Source organism: Marmota marmota, unplaced genomic scaffold, assembly GCF_001458135.2.
Source record: "Marmota marmota marmota unplaced genomic scaffold, marMar, whole genome shotgun sequence".
Classification (NCBI taxonomy): domain Eukaryota; kingdom Metazoa; phylum Chordata; class Mammalia; order Rodentia; family Sciuridae; genus Marmota; species Marmota marmota.
In genome coordinates, this window is record NW_026000185.1 from 14,001,069 (window position 1) to 14,017,662 (window position 16,594).

The window sequence follows — 16,594 nt, forward strand, 5'->3', positions numbered from 1 at the left end:
ACACGCCCAGGGCTCCTCTTCCATCGGGATGTGGGCTCAGTTCTCAATTGTTACGCACAGAATGTCTCCGCACGATGCATTTCAGATAGAGAACCATGAGTAAATATCAACCCCTCTTCATTGGACCTGACAAATATTTATTGAACTCTCCCATTATGGCAGGTACTGTTCTAAGTGCTGGGGACATGGTAGTGCCAAGGACCCAAAATATATGTCCTCATGGAGCTCACACCCTAGCATGTGCACATGGAGGAAAAAACAAAGTGAATAAATTAAAAAAATATGGAACATTAGGAAGCCATCAGGGCCAAGGAGAAAAGCCAAGCAGGGAATTCAGGGTAGGAGGTGTCGGGGGTGGTGGTGGGGGGAGCTGGTCTCGGGGAGGTGGCGGGGGCACACACAGCGAGCCCCGCAGTGGCACAGGAGTGCACCCTGGGCTGGCAGGAGTTCCCGGCAACAGGTCCTGGGAAACCCGACAAGTCAGGGCCACAGTGGCTGCTGCTGTCCTCAGAGAAGGTGTCCCAGCCCTCAGCCAGATCCTCAGGGGACAGCAGGGCCAGTGTGGCTGGAGCAGAAAGAGCAAGAAGACGAGAAGAGGAAAGCTGGCAGGAAGTGACGTGGGATGAGGTAGCCTGTGGGTGGCTTACTTGGTGTAGTACAGTCGGTACTGTCACCGTCATTATTTTTAGTGAATTTATAGAGCTGTGTTGCTGTGTCACCAGATTGAGAACAATTGCATCACCTCAGAGATGTCCCACGTGACCCCGGCGGCCACTGTGTGTTCACGTGCAACCCCTGCTAATCCGGGGCCACCCCTCGGTGACTTCCCCTGTGGACAGGAGGGTCATGAGCAGAAAGTGGGCGAGGCCTGGCTCCTGTCAACCCCACTACTGTGTCCTTTCTGTTTCAACAGAACAATGTCCTCCTTGTCCTTTTGGATTAGCTGGCAAACTAAGTCCTCAGGGAACATTTAACAGTAGGCAGGCGTCCACGCTGGAGGGAACTTGGAGTGCTGCCTGGCAGGGACCCAGTGTCCTGACCAGCTGGCTCCAGGACCTGCCCTCTCTTGGCTCCCTCTGGGGCCAAAGTTCCCTGTGAGAGTTTGAGTCAGCAACTTGCTTGAAAAAGGAATTGCTAAGGGCTCTCAGGTCTACCCTTTAGCAAGAGCAGAACACAGGCGCCATCTGCATTTCCTGGGTCCAAGAACAAGGTAACCGGGTGAGAAATCCTCCATGGAATGGCCTTAGGAAACCACAGAGGGAGGCTGGGGATTCTAATCATCAGCTGTGAAGAAATAGGAAATCCAGCCGGGAGCGGTGGTGCACGCCTGTAATCTCAGCGGCTCCGGGAGGCTGAGTCCAGAGCCAGCCTCAGCAGCTTAGTGAGGTCCTAAAACAACTCATGGAGACCCTGTCTCTAAATAAAATATTAAAAAGGGCCGGAGATGTGGCTCGGTGGTTAAGCACCCTGGGGTTCAATCTCTGGTACAAAAAAAAAAAATTAAATCTAGGAAATCCAGGGGTGTAAAGCCAAGACACAGGCTTGGGACAGAATTTAGGAGCCATTAGGAGGGGAAGGGAGAGAATCTCCAGGGTCTCAGGCCCAGAATTAGTGGCCACAGCTGAGCCTGGGAGGCTGGGAGGCTGGGAGGCCGGGAGGCTGAGAGGTGAGGTGAAAAGTTACTTCTGCCTTTTCTTTATTTTCTTTATGTGCCTCTTTTTCTTTATCTGTAAAATGGAGAAAATGATATTTACATCATAGAGGTATCATAGTGTTTTAATGAAATAATATTTATAAAGCATTTTCAATGTGCTTGGAACACAGTGAGCCTTCGATGCATGGTAGTGCGGTTGGATTTCCTGGTTGTTGTGAAGTATTGTAATTGTTGTTATTGCCATATTCAGTTATTATTACCAAGAGGAACTTGGCAGGGAGAACTGAAACGGGGGACACAGCCCCTAGGCCACAGCTTCTAGAACTTTGACGAGCACTCAATACATCTGGGGATCCAGCTGACCTGCGGATTCCAGTTCCACAGGTGTGGGGTGGAGACTGAGGCTCTGCAGTTTCACAAGTGCCCAGATGGTGGAGCTGGTCCAGAGGCCATCCTTTCAGTAGCAGGACACCAAAACAGCTCTGCGCAGTACCGTGTCACTGCCCACCTGTGACTCTTGGGTACTCAAAGTGTAGCCTGTCCAAATTGGGATGTGCTTGCTAGGGGAGAAATGCATATTGCATTTCAGGGATTTAGTACAAGAAAAGGCAAAATACCTCTGTTCATTAGATTTTCATTGCTGAGACAGAATAACTGAGGAAAACAACTTTAAGGAGGAAAAATTTATTTGGGCTCATGGTTTCAGAGGTTTGGGTTCATGGTTGGCTGGCTCCATGGTATCTGGGCCCAGGGTAAGGCAGAGCATCATGGCAGGAGGGCAAGGCTGCTCAGCTCATGGCCGCCAGGAAGTGAGGATGGAGGGAGAGAAAGAGAGAAAGGGCCTGGGATATACAAGATATACCCTGCTTGGGCATGACCCCAGTGACCGCCTTCCTCCAACCGGGTGCCATCTCCTGCAGTCTCCACCACCTCCTGATAATCCACTCAGCTGTGAATCCCCCACTGATGGCAGAGCCCTCATGATCGATCACTCCCCAAAGCTCCACCTTTGAACATTGCCGCATTGGGAACCAAGCCCACAACACAGGAGCCCCTGGGGAATAATTCAGATTCACAGCATCACCTTATCTCTTTAATCATTTGCTTTCACACTGATTCCATATGGAAATGATAATATTTTCCATATACCTGGTTTAAGAAGACACTATGATAAATGTCACCTGTTTCTGCTGCCAGAGAACTTTCTTTGGCTGGGCCAGGCCAGTTCAGGATTGGTCAAAGGGTATTAGAGGGAATAATTAACAGAGTGGATTGAGAATGCTCCAACACAAAGGAATGATGCCTATCTAGGTAATGACTATGCCAGTCACCCTAATCTGATCACTACCCGTTGTATCCATTCATCGAAATGTAACACTGTACCCCACCAATGTGTTGAATTACTATGTGTCAGTTAACAATGTATTTTGAGATTTTTTTTACTACAACAACAAAATAAAGGACATGAGAGGGATTCCTTTTAGACTTGGCTTTGAGAAGTGGGCTTGGAGTTAAGGACCTCAGGCCCACAAAGACCCACAAGAAATGAGAGGTGAGAGAGGAGGGAGGGGTGGGCCTCAGATTCAGAGAAGGAAAATGACCAACGTCACATAGCTGAACTGAGCCTGGAGACCAACACTGTGTCCAGTACGAGCAGCAGTCACCCTCAGGGATGGCCACAGGGTTCTCCCAAGCCCCCAACCCAGGATTCAGATGATGACCTCTCTCCTCTCTTTGGTGACAGGCAAGAGGCTACAGACGACATGAGGCTGTGGCTGAGATGCAGGGTCCTCCAGGTGCTCAAGAGCTCCCGGAGATTCTGCGGATCTCATGGGCACCTGTCACCTCTCCCTGCCCCTCAGAAGATCGTGGGCACATGGGAAGCCATCAGTCTGGGGAGGCAGCCGGTGCCCGAGTACTTCAACTTTGCCCATGACGTGCTGGATGTGTGGAGTCAGCTGGAGAAGGTGAATCCCATCCTGTCCTGGGGCCCCTTGAGGGTATCTGAGGCTGCCCCCACCACCCCAATGAGACCTGAGACTATCGGGTTGATTTGGAAATTTCGACCTCGGAACTTTACAGATCCTAAAATTTAAATTGTTAGCTTTTAAGCCTTAGGGAAAATAATCATGATTAAGTGTTACCAGCTATAAATACCCTTGCATAATCCTGGAGGTGTGTCATATTTCTGAGTCCAACTCATACCAGGAGACAGTTACGCCCTCTCTTGTTCCCTTCCAATAACTGTCATCAAGGGAAAGAGGAAGTTTTCGTCTTATTGCTATTCTGTCTTCAATGTTTCTCTCACTCTCATTCACTCCCTTCTAAATAAAGAGAAAGAGGAGTTCGAAGGTCAACGCTTTTCGCAGATCCTAGCAGATACACAGAACTGAGTGAGATAACCCTGATTTCCTCCTGCGTCTCTCTGCCTACGCTTCCTTTCTGTGTTGTATTTATGTTAAAATAAAACATTCCACGGATAAAGGAATAGAAATTTTTATGTCAAAGAAACGTACCGGTGTTCATTTTAAGATAACCTTGTTTAAAGAATCAATGAGGTCCACAGCAGCGGGAACAGACACGGTAAGTACTGCTGGTGAATACGGTGAAGTCCAGGGAGGTGAATGAGGGGACAAGATTAAAGGCTGGCTTTGCAGTCAGGTGGACGTGGCTCACTGGAAGTGAGACCTTGGACACGCTGCCTAAGCTCTCTAGGTCTCAGTTTTCTCACCTGTAAAATGAGAGTTACCCCTTATATGGCACTAAGAGTTCCTGTGAGAGTTGAATCAGGAATCAATGTGAAAATCGCAGCCCTGAGGCTCCATTTCTGCCTACAAAGTCTCAGCTCTTTTTGTCATGCTGGGGGGCAGGAGATGTCCTTAGAGGCCTTCTGATGATCCAAAAAACAAACAAGCAGGATTAAGTCAGCAAAATGGGGGAATAAGGACCTTCCAAAAACTCTCTGCTTCATAAAAGCAACAAGAGTCAGAGAAATTGTGAGAATCAACTTCCTCAGACTCCAGAAACCAACCAGACACTACAGCAACCAGGGGGTGTGCATCCAAGGACTGGCCAAATCAGCAAGAATGGCAAGCCATGTGGCCTTCTCCCCGTCCTGAGTCCAAGCCCCCACTTGACAGTGACATGGTCACCTTGTCAAACCATACCCTTATTCCCAGGCCTCCTGGAAGCCAGAGAGGAAGCAGAATGGAGCTGGGGCCTTTTCCAAAATTCATTCCCAAAGAATTATCATTATTCGAACAGTCTGGTGGTTCTTTTGGAAAAACCTCATTTTCAAGGTTATTTGTATTTGACCTGACTCAGAGCTCGACCAATCAGAAAAAAACTTTTCCCTGGAGTCCATTGGTCAAAAACAAGTACAGGCAAGTGTTTTAACTTTGTGGTTACATGATGGGGTGGATTCCAGTCGGGGCAAACAACAGACAAACCAAAAGCCAAAAATGAGAAGGTAGGGAATGACATATCCCTAGGAGCTTTGAAAATCTCCAATATGTTCCTGGGAATCTCAGAAGCGACCTCCCAAGTAGAACTCTGTACGCTCCCAGGACTTTGCACATGCTCAAGAAAGACCTAAAAAAACCATAAGCCCTCACCTCAGGCTGACCTTGAGGTTATTGAGCAAACAAGAGGTGAAGGCCAAGGTAGAGTTGCTAATTTGTACACTGTTTCTATTTAGGATAATGAACATATTTTGAGATTAGATAGTGTTGATGGTTCTGCAACCTTGCAGAATATACTAAAAGCCGAAGAATTGTGAACTTTGATGATTTTATTGGTAGATGAACAATATTTCAATTTCAAAAAGAGGAATATATAGGACAGTGTGAACTATAATGCTATCTTTTGCATTAAGAAGATGGTGTGGGTCCAAGTGGCTCCAGAGACTGAGGCAGGAGAATCACGAGTTCAAAGCCAGCCTTAGCCACTTAATGAGGCCCTAAGCAACTCAGCGAGATGCTGTCTCTAATTCTTTTTTAAAAAAATGTTAAAAAGTTTGGGGATGTGGCTCAGTGTGTAAGCACTCCTGGGTTCAATCCCAGAACAACAACAAAAAAAAATGGTTTGGGGAAAAGATATACTAATGATTGCCTAAAGAAACACTAGAAAGATATGGAAGAAACCAATAAAACTGGTTTTATTAGTGAAAGGGAGGTGGAGTGGGGAACAGGTTAGAGAGGCCCGAGGAAGGGAACAAACCTTCTCCATAAGTGTCTTTCTGTATCACCTTGATTTCTGAGCCTTATAAATATATTGAATGTCTTAACTATAGTAAAAAGTAAAATGAATTTTAAAAAATTCTCAATGAAGCACTTCTACTTTTTCCTCTTCCTGCACCACCGTCTAGGCTGGGCACCGGCCCCCGAATCCTGCATTCTGGTGGGTGGATGGTAAAGGCGCAGAGGTCAAGTGGAGCTTTGAGGAGCTGGGACATCGGTCCAGGAAGGCAGCCAACATCCTGGCGAGCACGTGTGGCTTGCAGCCCGGGGACAGAATGATGCTGGTGCTCCCACGGCTTCCAGAGTGGTGGCTGGCCAGTGTGGCTTGCATGCGGACAGGTCAGTGGGCAGGGCTGGGGTTCCAGTTAGGGCTGACGCTATCCGCCAGAGGCCCCGGGCATCCTGAGTGCCGTGTGGCATTCTGTCTGCCCAACCATCACCAACTTGACTGCAGCCAAGGGCAAGACCCCAAAGCAATACATAAAAGCAGGTCCTTTCATATGGGCCAAAGTATAAGGAGCCTCTATGCTTTTCTTAAGCAACTGCTATGTGCCAGTCATGGGGTCAAGTGGTTGGCATGATCGAAATTTCCCTTTGGGTTGTTATTATTATTTTTTTGGTTACCTAAATTTCCTGTTCCTCCAATTGTATATAGTCATCCTTCTATTTGGGGTCCAAATAAAATAACCCCAAATCACAACAAATCCCACCATTATGTATAACTATAATGAACCAATAAAAAAAATATGGGGAAAAAAAAAGGCAAGAAAAAATAAATGGGCATAGCCCGTGGGTACAGCGTGGTGTAGAAGGTATGCTTAGCACGTGCCAGGCTCTGGATTCGAGCCCCAGCACCAAGTAAATAAATGGCAAATTGTTAAAAAGAACAAGGAAACCACACACCATGTTACCACGTCAAGTCTGACATCCTCTCCAACTCTTTAGAAGACACCCAAGCTGATGTCCTGTGCAGGTTACACCCATTTTCTCCTTATACTCTTTTGTCACCTCTCTTCCCCAAAGCACCACCACCACAACCCTAGGTGGGACAGACTGCTACTGGAAAAAACTAACACGTGGAGGTGGACTGAGGAATCCCACTGGTTAGCTCCAAGTTGTCATGCTGGGCTCTAAACCCCGCAAAGGACAAGGACCCTGGTGGGGCTCTCGTGCTGCTTGTGACTGGCCCCTTCCTCTCGCTTCTGCCCTCAATAACTGGATGCGGCCAGGGGACAGATCTTTTAGGATCCGATTCCTCTCCTGTGTGAAATCAGAGTGTTGGGCTCCAGGAAATGTTGACCATGGACATTCTGAGCCTGGTTAAAATTGATGCCTGGTTTCTGCTTCCTCTCCTCTTCCCCTTGGGAGAGGATGGAATCAACTTTGGTTGAAGCCATATGAGGGGTCCGGGAACCCCCACCTCGTCCCTCCCTTACACCAGCAAGTAACCCACGCCCAACAGAAGGATGCATTGAGGTACTTCAATTAAAAGCACAGAAAACCCCAAACTCGGTGCGCTCTCAGGAAATACAATGCAATCAAGATCGTGGACTCTAAGATTTACGGCTGCTTGGCTTTGAACTCCAGCTTTACAACCTATTAGCTAGGTGCTCTTGGGCAAGTTATTTAATTTATTTAAGGCATACAGTTCTAAAACTTAGGGTTTTTTTTTTTTTAATCTACAAAATAGGTATCAAATAGCATGCACTTCCCAAGGTTCTGAGAATTAAATAAGATACATCAAGCTCCCCAGGAGCATTTTTGGATTTCTTTACCTCGTTACCGGCCCCTCTTCCAGCTCGGGCGCCCCAGTCCTCTCCTTCCTGTGACCATCTCTGGTTCCACACACGGGGTCTTCCCTGATGTTGAGCCAACGTCCTCTCTCTGTGTGTGATGTCAGGTGTTGTCATGATTCCTGGCGTCTCCCAGCTGACGGAGAAGGACCTCAAGTACCGGCTGCAGACATCCAGGGCCAAGTCCATTATCACCAGTGACGCCCTGGCTCCGCAGGTGGACGCCATCAGTGCTGACTGCCCCTCCCTCCGGGTCAAGCTCCTGGTGTCGGACAGCGGTCGCCCAGGCTGGATGAACTTCAGGGAACTCCTGCGGTGAGTCGAGGCTCCCTTGGACAATGACATTGACAAAGAAGGCATTTCCCCTTTAGCCAACAAGAGACCACAGAAGGCATTGCCGACTGCACACAAAGTGGCTCAGAGAGCGACATTCACCTTGGAAGCCAGATGGTCTGAGATAGAATCCTTGAGACCATCTGAATGTTCCAGTCACTCCCTCAGTCAGTAATGAATGTGTCACTAGCTTTCCTATGCCTTGTTTTTTGTACACTGTTGGCAGTAGTTATTGGAGCTATCAGTGTGGAGGAGCTGACCTATGCCATGCATTCGGTACACAGCAGGTGGCCGATAATAAAATAAGTGCATGTGCTTAGTGTATGCTAGGCACTGTACTAGGTAAGCAGTCACTTCCATTCCTTTGTGCAGGGAAAGGTTTAATGAACATCTATTTTGTGACAAGCTTTGTATTTGGTGCTCAGAACTCAGTAATGAATAATCTTGAAAAATACCTTAGAGTTGCAATGTCACACAATTTTACAGGTGAGGAAAAAAGATTTGCAAAAGTGAAGTGACCAATCCAAGATGCTAAAAAATAGTTAAATAAGTGTTGGGATGGAGCCACAGTCACATCTCCCCTGAAGTAAGGACTTGGTAGAAGCCTCTCTGGGAATTTGAGACTATCCAGATTAGAGGCCAGCATCCAAAAGGGGGCCCTCAGAGACTGGAACTATCAAGTCACAAATGTTCATCAGACCAGATTTCCCTGGGTTTTGTTTAAAATATGGATCCAAAGGTCCCATAGCTGACATATTTAACCAGACATGTATGAGCCAGAGCTCATGGAACCTGTATTTTTTTTTAAATCAGCCCATGTGATTGTGATACATTGCCAGCTTGGCCCAGACCAGTGGTTCTCAATTGTAGTTGTTAGTAGAATTTCCTGAGGAGCTTAAAAAGCATTGAGATTCTGATTTCATCTGTCCAAGGGGGGGCCCAGGTAATGGTATTTCTTTTAAAAAACTTACCTGGGGATTCCAAGGTGCAGCCAGGGTTGAGAACCATGAACCACAAATTAGTTGATTCTCCAAATCACAAAACCTTGGAGATTAACCAAATCTCCAACCCCCAAGTTTGGGGAAACCTTTAGAAGTAGCTCTAAGTCCTTAGGAATTGAGGTGGGGATGGGGTCATGCCTAAAAGTGCTGAATTAGGCACATGGATATGCCAACCTCTCACTCCATGCTCCAAGAACAGGGGGCTCTTTGAGTGAGCCACTTAATCATGTCGGGCCCCAGTTTCCTTGTCTGCAAAAGGGTCATCATGAGAGGAGGTGGCTGTGGATAGCCCGAGCTGCCACTCTCTTGAAGCAGCACCTCACATGTATTTATTGAAATGGTAAAGAAATATGGTCACTGTTCCCTATGTCCACTCTTGGGAGTTTCACCCCACGTTTTTACATTTTCCAGAGAGGCATCTGCAGAGCACACGTGTGTGCAGACCAAGAGTCGAGATGCCCTGGCCATCTACTTCACCAGTGGAACTACCGGGAACCCCAAGATGGTTGAGCACTCCCAGAGCAGCTATGGGCTGGGCTTTGTGGCCAGTGGAAGGTACTGGGCACGGCTTGTCTAGGGGGTGCAAGAGCAGAGCGTGGGTGAGTGAGCAGGGGTGTGTGAAGGAGAGAGCGGCAGGAACTGAGGTCAGAAAGCAATGAGAAAAGAGGGGTGCGGTGGCACAGGCCTGTAATCCCAGCAACTCTGGAGGCTGAGGCAGGAGGACCGCGAGTTCAAAGCCAGCCTCAGCAACTTAGCAAGGCTCTCAGCAACTCAGCAAGACCCTGTGTCTAAATAAAATATATTTTTTAAAAGGGCTGGGATGTGCCTCAGTGGTGAAGCACTCCGAGGTTCCGAAAGAAAGAAAGAAGGAAGGAAGGAGAAAGAAAGAGAGAGAGAAAGAGAAAAGGGAAAGAAGCAATGATAGTGCAAATCAGGTAGGGTCCTAGGGTGTTTGGACTTTATTCTGAGTAATGTGAAAAGCCACTGGAGGGTTTTATTTTAAAGTGTGGCAAAATATGTATGATATAAAATTTACCATTATTAAAAAAATAATTTTAGCCAATACATAGAATCGTACCTATGTACCATGTGACATTTCCGTACACAAATATGTTGTGGAATGTTCAAGTCATGGTAAACCTATCCACATCCTCAGACGCTTATCATTTATTTATAATGAAAACATTCAAAATCCTTTCTGCTAGCCAAAGTTAGCACTTTAAACATTTTAAGTGTATCATTGAATATCGTTACCATACTCACATTTTTTTTTACAACCATCACTACCATCTATAATTTTTAAAATAGATTTCAAAACAGAACCTCCACTTAGCAGGCAATAACTGCCCTCTTCCATCTCCCCAGCCTCCCAGATATACATGACAGTAGAGTGTGGGTTTTTTTTAATTTAATTTTTTTATTTTTTGTACTGGGGATTGAACCCAGGGGTGCTTAACCACTGAGCCCCATCTCCAACCCTTTTCTGTATTTTATTTAGAGACAGGGTATCCTCCCTGAGTTGCTTAGGGCCTCGCTAAGTTGCTGAGGCTGACCTTGAATTTATGAGCCTCTGGCCTCAGACATATCATACACACATGGAGTATAACTTACTCCAATTAGGAGCCTACTCTTGTTCTTGTACTTTCCATCTGTATGCATCTGACCACTCCAGGTACTTCATGTAAATTTGCCTTTATGTAATATTTGCTCTTTGGTTTTGAAACTTGGCTTCTCTCACTTAGCATGGTAAGTTTCAGCCGTTTTGTAACAAGTGTCAAAATTTCCTTACTTTTTTAAGGCTGAAAAAATATTCCATGGTGGGCACAGGAAACATTTTTTAGATGCGCTCATCTGTTGGTCGACACTTGGGACACTTCTACACTTGAGCCATTGTTTGTTGTCATGAATGTTGCTGTGGACACAGGTGTGCAAATATCTGTTCAAGTCCTTGCTTTTAATTCTTGGGGGAGACACACTCAGAAACAGAATGGCTCAATCACAGAGCAATTCTATATTTGATTTTTTTTTAAGAAACAGAAAATTTTGAATGGAAGAGTGACACAATATGCCTTTGTGCTGTTTTTCTAGAGGCTCACTCACTATGTTGGGTTGATGATAAATGCCAGGAACAAAGGGTGACAGGAGGGTCAAGGAAGGGGCTGGTGCATTAAGAGGAAAGGGTGCTGATCGTCCAGGGGAGCCGTAGCCACAGGGTGAGAACAGAGAAGATTCCCAGTGTGTTCTGAATATAGATATAGGGAGATTTGCTGACTGTTTCAACGTGGAGTGAGAGAGACAAGGGTCAAGGATAACGCTGAGTTGTATGGCAATCAATGAAATGGAGAAGATGTTGGAATGAGCCTGCCCGTGGGAGGAAAACCCGGAGTCAATTTTCAGCACTGGAAACTTGAGAGGCGCATTATGCATCTCCATAATTAGTTAAAAGTGGAGATGTTGAGGAGGCATTTGGATCAGCATGTCTAAAGTCGATGAAAAAGAGATTGGATGAGATCAGCAAAGAGTTAGGTACATTGAGAAGAGAGAGACCTGTCATTTTAACTCTGTACCACTAGCCTAGATCATAGGTAGATAAAAGACGCTCAATGAATGTTTGTTGAGATAATAGTGGACTTGTGCAGATCTGATTGATCAGGGCTCCAAATAAGGAGATCTGGGTCATGTAATCCTTTGTAAAGTCAGAGGCATTGCTGGGGGTGCTGATTGTCCCTGTGTTTGACAGGCAGTGGGTGGCCTTGACCGAATCAGACATCTTCTGGAACACCACTGACACTGGTTGGGTGAAGGCAGCCTGGACTCTCTTCTCTGCTTGGTCTAATGGATCTTGTATTTTTGCGCACGAACTGCCTCGGGTTAACGCCAAAGTCATCCTAAATGTAAGAGACTTTTATGTCTTTGGTGTAAACAAGGTGAGTGTGGTGTCGATTTCAAGGTTGCAGGAGAAAACGCACCAACCGGTGACCATAGGCTTCCTTCCTGCTGATGTTAACCAGGAAGTCTCCCAGGACCTCCTGAGGTCCGGTTCCTCACCACCTGGCTGTCTTCAATCACTGGTTATGCTCAGTCTAGATCCCTATATATAAATAAGAGCATCTCTCTAGACCTTTGCATATCTTATCTTTTTCTGCCTGGGTTGCTTCTCTCTCTCTACCATCTTCTTTTTTATCATCCTGTTGAGACCCTAGTTATTAGTCAAAATCTTGGGTAAAATCAAAGTCTGCTTCTCAATTCCATATGCTGCTGTCCCTACTGCTCATTGGGTGTCTTTGCCCAACTGTAGACCTGAGGACTCCTGCCCAGCCTCCAAGGGTCTTCTCATAGGGAGGGAGAATTGATCCTCCCAGTGAAGAAATAGGACTGCTTTCTTCTGTTCTCCACATCCTAACTGACATTCCCTAAAACATCAGAAGACCCATCTGCCCATACTCTGCATGGATGCAAGCTGTATCACGTGGTGACTAATGGCACACACTGTGCCATTGGTCAGACCTGGACTGTCATCTTACGCCTTCTCTTAGCTAGCAGCGTGGCCTTAGGAAACTCACCTAGACTCCTTAAGTCTCAGTCTCCCCATCTGAAGCACAGAAAGGGATAACATAGTTATATCAAGTGTTCATAAGAATAAAGTGATTCCAGGAACATAGTACATGCTTTACACATGTTAGTTATTATTATCAATCAAACTCATCCGCATCATTATTTACGTAGGACTTGATCAGACAATACGTGTGTCTTCTCCTTCCATTGCCTCCAGCCCTATCATAGCGTACTCATTATCTTTTGCTATGTAGTAAATCAACCCCAAATTTATAAGCTTAAAACAGAAACATTCGTTCTCTCATGGTTTCTAAAGTCAAGAATCTGGAAGTAGCTTAACTAAGTGGTTCCAGAGCAGCAGCTCTCCTGAGGCTGTAGCCAAGATGTCAATGAGGTACCACAAAGCTCTTAGCATTATTATTATTAATATTATATGTATATATTCAAATATATATATATATATATATATATATATATATATATATATATANTCTCAAAGTATGAAATGTAAGAATTCATTCCATTTATCCATCTACTGGACAGCACCACATTATGATTTTAGCTGAAAACAGGTTCTGAGTAATTTGTTCAAAAGGAATTTGGTCAAATGGTACTAATCACCACAAGCACTGTGATAACTCTAAGTACTCAGTATTTAGTGCTTAGTTATACTAAGTAACTCAATCCATCCAATTTGATCCAAAGGGGGGGAAAATGATTAAAAAGTATATTTGCAATCACTGATTTTTTTTAACACTTCAGAAAATTTGCTGAGCTGAGAGGTTGCTTTCCAACTTAATATCTTTAGAAATTTTTGAACCATTGGAGATTCTCAGAGAACCACTTTTTATCTTCTCAATTTTAATTGTTTTATCTTTTTCAATCCAATAATTCTGTCAATCACTTTATTATCCATCAGTTTGTTTCTAGCTAAATTATTCTGGCAAATTTACCTGAAACTCACTCATGTGATGCCCAAATTAGTAGGTTCTGTTTTTTTTTTTTTCAAACTCAGTTAAGAATGAATTTTTTAAAAAAATTATCTGTCCCTGAGGAACATGCTTGGAAAGCCAGAGGGTGGGGTCCCTGGGGAAGATTCTAAAGCAGGGACGTTTACTCCCTAGTGCTTGGGGCGGGGTATGGACTGGGCCACACTGCTGGCAGGTGTTGTGGGTGGAAGTGGGGGTTCTGACCCAGGCCACCTGTCTTCTCACTTGTGAAAGGTACCAGTTTCACAGCCTGAGGCACTGTTTGACTGGAGGAGAGGCCCTCAACCCTGATGTGAGGGAGAAGTGGAAGAACCAGACGGGCCTGGAGCTTTACGAAGGCTATGGGCAGTCCGAAACAGTGAGTGCTGTGCGGCCAGGTCCCCGCCCCAGTTCACCACCATCTGAGCTCTCAGTCCAGTGGACAAGATCCCTGGCTCCATAGCTCCTCCTGCCTTTCTGTCTGTCCTTTCTCTGATACCTGTCAGGACAGCCCTGTCCCCAGGGCAGAAACACTGCTAGCAAAACTCCATCAGCTAGAACCTTTGGGTTTAGAGGTAACTTCACAACTACTCCATGACCAGTAAGCCAGCTCTCCTGGCCAAGGGTGTTGTCTGTCCCCATGGGAACAGCCTACATGTGTTTTGGGGAGAGCCCCAAATCCTAAGAGGCAACTTCTATAGTCCTCAGGGCAGAGATGTGAAGATCAATGGAATCCTTCAGCTTAGTTATACATTAAGTTCTTGATGTGCCCATTCGAGAGCTCCATAAATGAATGTCCCCGTGGAAAGAAGACAGAAGGAAGGAAGGAAGGGGAGGTGAAGGGAAAGGAAGAAGAGGGGATAGGAGTGAGGAAGGAGAAAGGTGTGGTTGTCAGCTTTGCAACTCTGTGACCAAAACACCCAACGAGAACAACCTAGAGGAGGAAAAGTTTATTTTGGCTCATGGTTTAAAAGGTTCAGTCCATGGTTGGCCAAACCCATTGCTCTGGACCCAAGGTGAAGCAGAACATCATGGTGGACAGGTGATATGGAGGAAAGCTGCGTCCTTCATAGCAGCCAGGAAGCAAGAGAAGGAAAGGAGAAAGGGGTACAGGGAAGATGCGCCCTTCTGGGGCACACCCCCAGGGACCCACCTGCCTACAGTCACCATCCAGACAGTCCATGCAAACGAGGGTGGGCTGACTAGGTTCCAGTTCTCACGATCCAGTCATTTCACCTCCGAAGATTCCTGCATTAGGACAGGGGCTCGGGGGGTGGGGGACACCTTCTATCCAAACCATAACGGAAGGAAAAAAGGAAAGGAGAGAAGTGAGAGAGAAAAGTGAAGAAGGAGAAAGGGAGTGAGGTTGAGGCTCCTTATGGGCTCTGGTTCCTTCCAGGTTGTAATCTGTGCCAATCCGAGAGGCTCCACTATCAAGGCTGGGTCTATGGGGAAAGCCTCCCCACCTTACGACGTGCAGGTAGGCCATCTTGGTCACAGTGGGTGAGGAGCAGGATGCATGGACCCGCTGGGCACAGGCTGGGCTGGCGGGCGGCCTGGCTGTGCGGGTGCCCAGACACCACCCTGTGATCTCTCCACCAGATTGTGGATGACGAGGGCCACATCCTGTCCCCAGGAGAAGAGGGGAATATCGCTGTGCGCGTCAGACCCACCCGGCCCTTCTGTTTCTTCAACTGCTATCTGGTAAGAGACAGGGACGGCCACTCTCTCAGCAGTGACTGCGTGCCCAGCCTTGTGCAGCACATTTTATAAATAGTTTTAACCCTTGAGGTCGTCATAGGGAGTAGGTTGCTCCTGTTGTCAACGAGATCCTGTTACTGATATGGAAAGTGACTCAGAGAAGTGACATGCAGGTTGTACACACAGGTCGTGGGTTTCAGCGTTTGAAAGTGACACGCAGGTGGCCTCATTTTAAGGATGAGAAAATTCAAGTTCCAGGGAGGGAAAGAACTTACCAAAGGTGAAACTGCAATTTTGTTTCAGAGCTGAGTTTTGGGGGTTCTCCTTGTGGTTTGCTGCTAAGGTTTCAGGTCCTGGGATTTCAGATCCAGTTTCTGAAATAAACTAGTAGCTAACTTTTCTTTATACCCACTTTGGCTGATATTTATTGAAAGAACGATCAAGGCTTGGTGCCCATTTATTGAGGAACAGCTCTGCATATTTATAGAGCCGGGGGCGGTTTGACAGTTATGACAGTTTAATGGTTTAACAGTTTGACAGTTGGCTGGGGTGCTTTCTGATTGGTGGGTAAGGATCATGTGAGCCAGCAGGGCTAGTCTGATTGGTGGGTAAGGATCATGTGAGCCAGCAGGGCTAGTCTGATTGGTAGGTAAGGATCATGTGAGCCAGCAGGGCTAGTCTGATTGGTGGGTAAGGATCATGTGAGTCAGCAGGGCTAGTCTGATTGGTAGGTAAGGATCATGTGAGCCAGCAGGGCTAGTCTGATTGGTGGGTAAGGATCATGTGAGCCAGCAGAACTCACCATTGGATGGCTCTTCTTGGGGGATGGGGAAGTTAGTCTTTGGAGCCGAGGCAACTCCCAACATTTATGATGGATTTTTCTCCTAATTCTTTAACATGAAACTCTCAAACCTGGCTGTGCATTAAAAAAAACAAACAAATAAAACAAAACAACAACAAAAAAAAAAACCTGGGAAGATTCAGCTATTACTGATGATTGTGTCCTACCTCAGACTAATTAAGTCAAAATTTTGGATGCTGTGGGTCAACTTCCCAGGGGATTCAAATGTGTGGCCAAGGTTAAGAACCACTGCTAAAATAGTCAGTCTTTTTGGTCACTGTGACTAAAATACGAAAAAATCTTAAAGAAGGAAAAGTTTATTTTGGCTCGTGGTTTCAGAGGTTCAGTCCATGATCAGCCGACTCCATGGCTCTGGGCCCAACGTGAAGCAGAACATCATGGAGAAGAATGTGGTGGGAGAACGCGGTTCAGGACACGGCAGGCAGGAATCACAGAGAGGTCCACTCACTAGGGACAAAATGTAAACCCCAAAGGCACCCCCCCCCCCCC

The 16,594-nt window shown here is 46.3% G+C and overlaps 1 protein-coding gene across 1 annotated transcript in view; it reads left to right on the forward strand.

Annotated features, from left to right (window-relative positions):
- The first annotated feature begins 1,055 nt into the window (after positions 1-1,055).
- The window catches only part of Acsm5 (acyl-CoA synthetase medium chain family member 5), a 21,645-nt gene continuing 6,106 nt past the window's right edge, over positions 1,056-16,594 (forward strand). Inside the window, exons 1-9 of the mRNA XM_048790071.1 lie at positions 1,056-1,210; positions 3,399-3,621; positions 6,021-6,231; positions 7,793-8,000; positions 9,431-9,574; positions 11,760-11,950; positions 13,629-13,921; positions 14,942-15,022; positions 15,145-15,246. Coding sequence (XP_048646028.1) covers positions 3,418-3,621; positions 6,021-6,231; positions 7,793-8,000; positions 9,431-9,574; positions 11,760-11,950; positions 13,629-13,921; positions 14,942-15,022; positions 15,145-15,246 — 1,434 coding nt within the window. The 5' untranslated portion in view covers positions 1,056-1,210; positions 3,399-3,417. The remainder of the gene's footprint in view (positions 1,211-3,398; positions 3,622-6,020; positions 6,232-7,792; positions 8,001-9,430; positions 9,575-11,759; positions 11,951-13,628; positions 13,922-14,941; positions 15,023-15,144; positions 15,247-16,594) is intronic.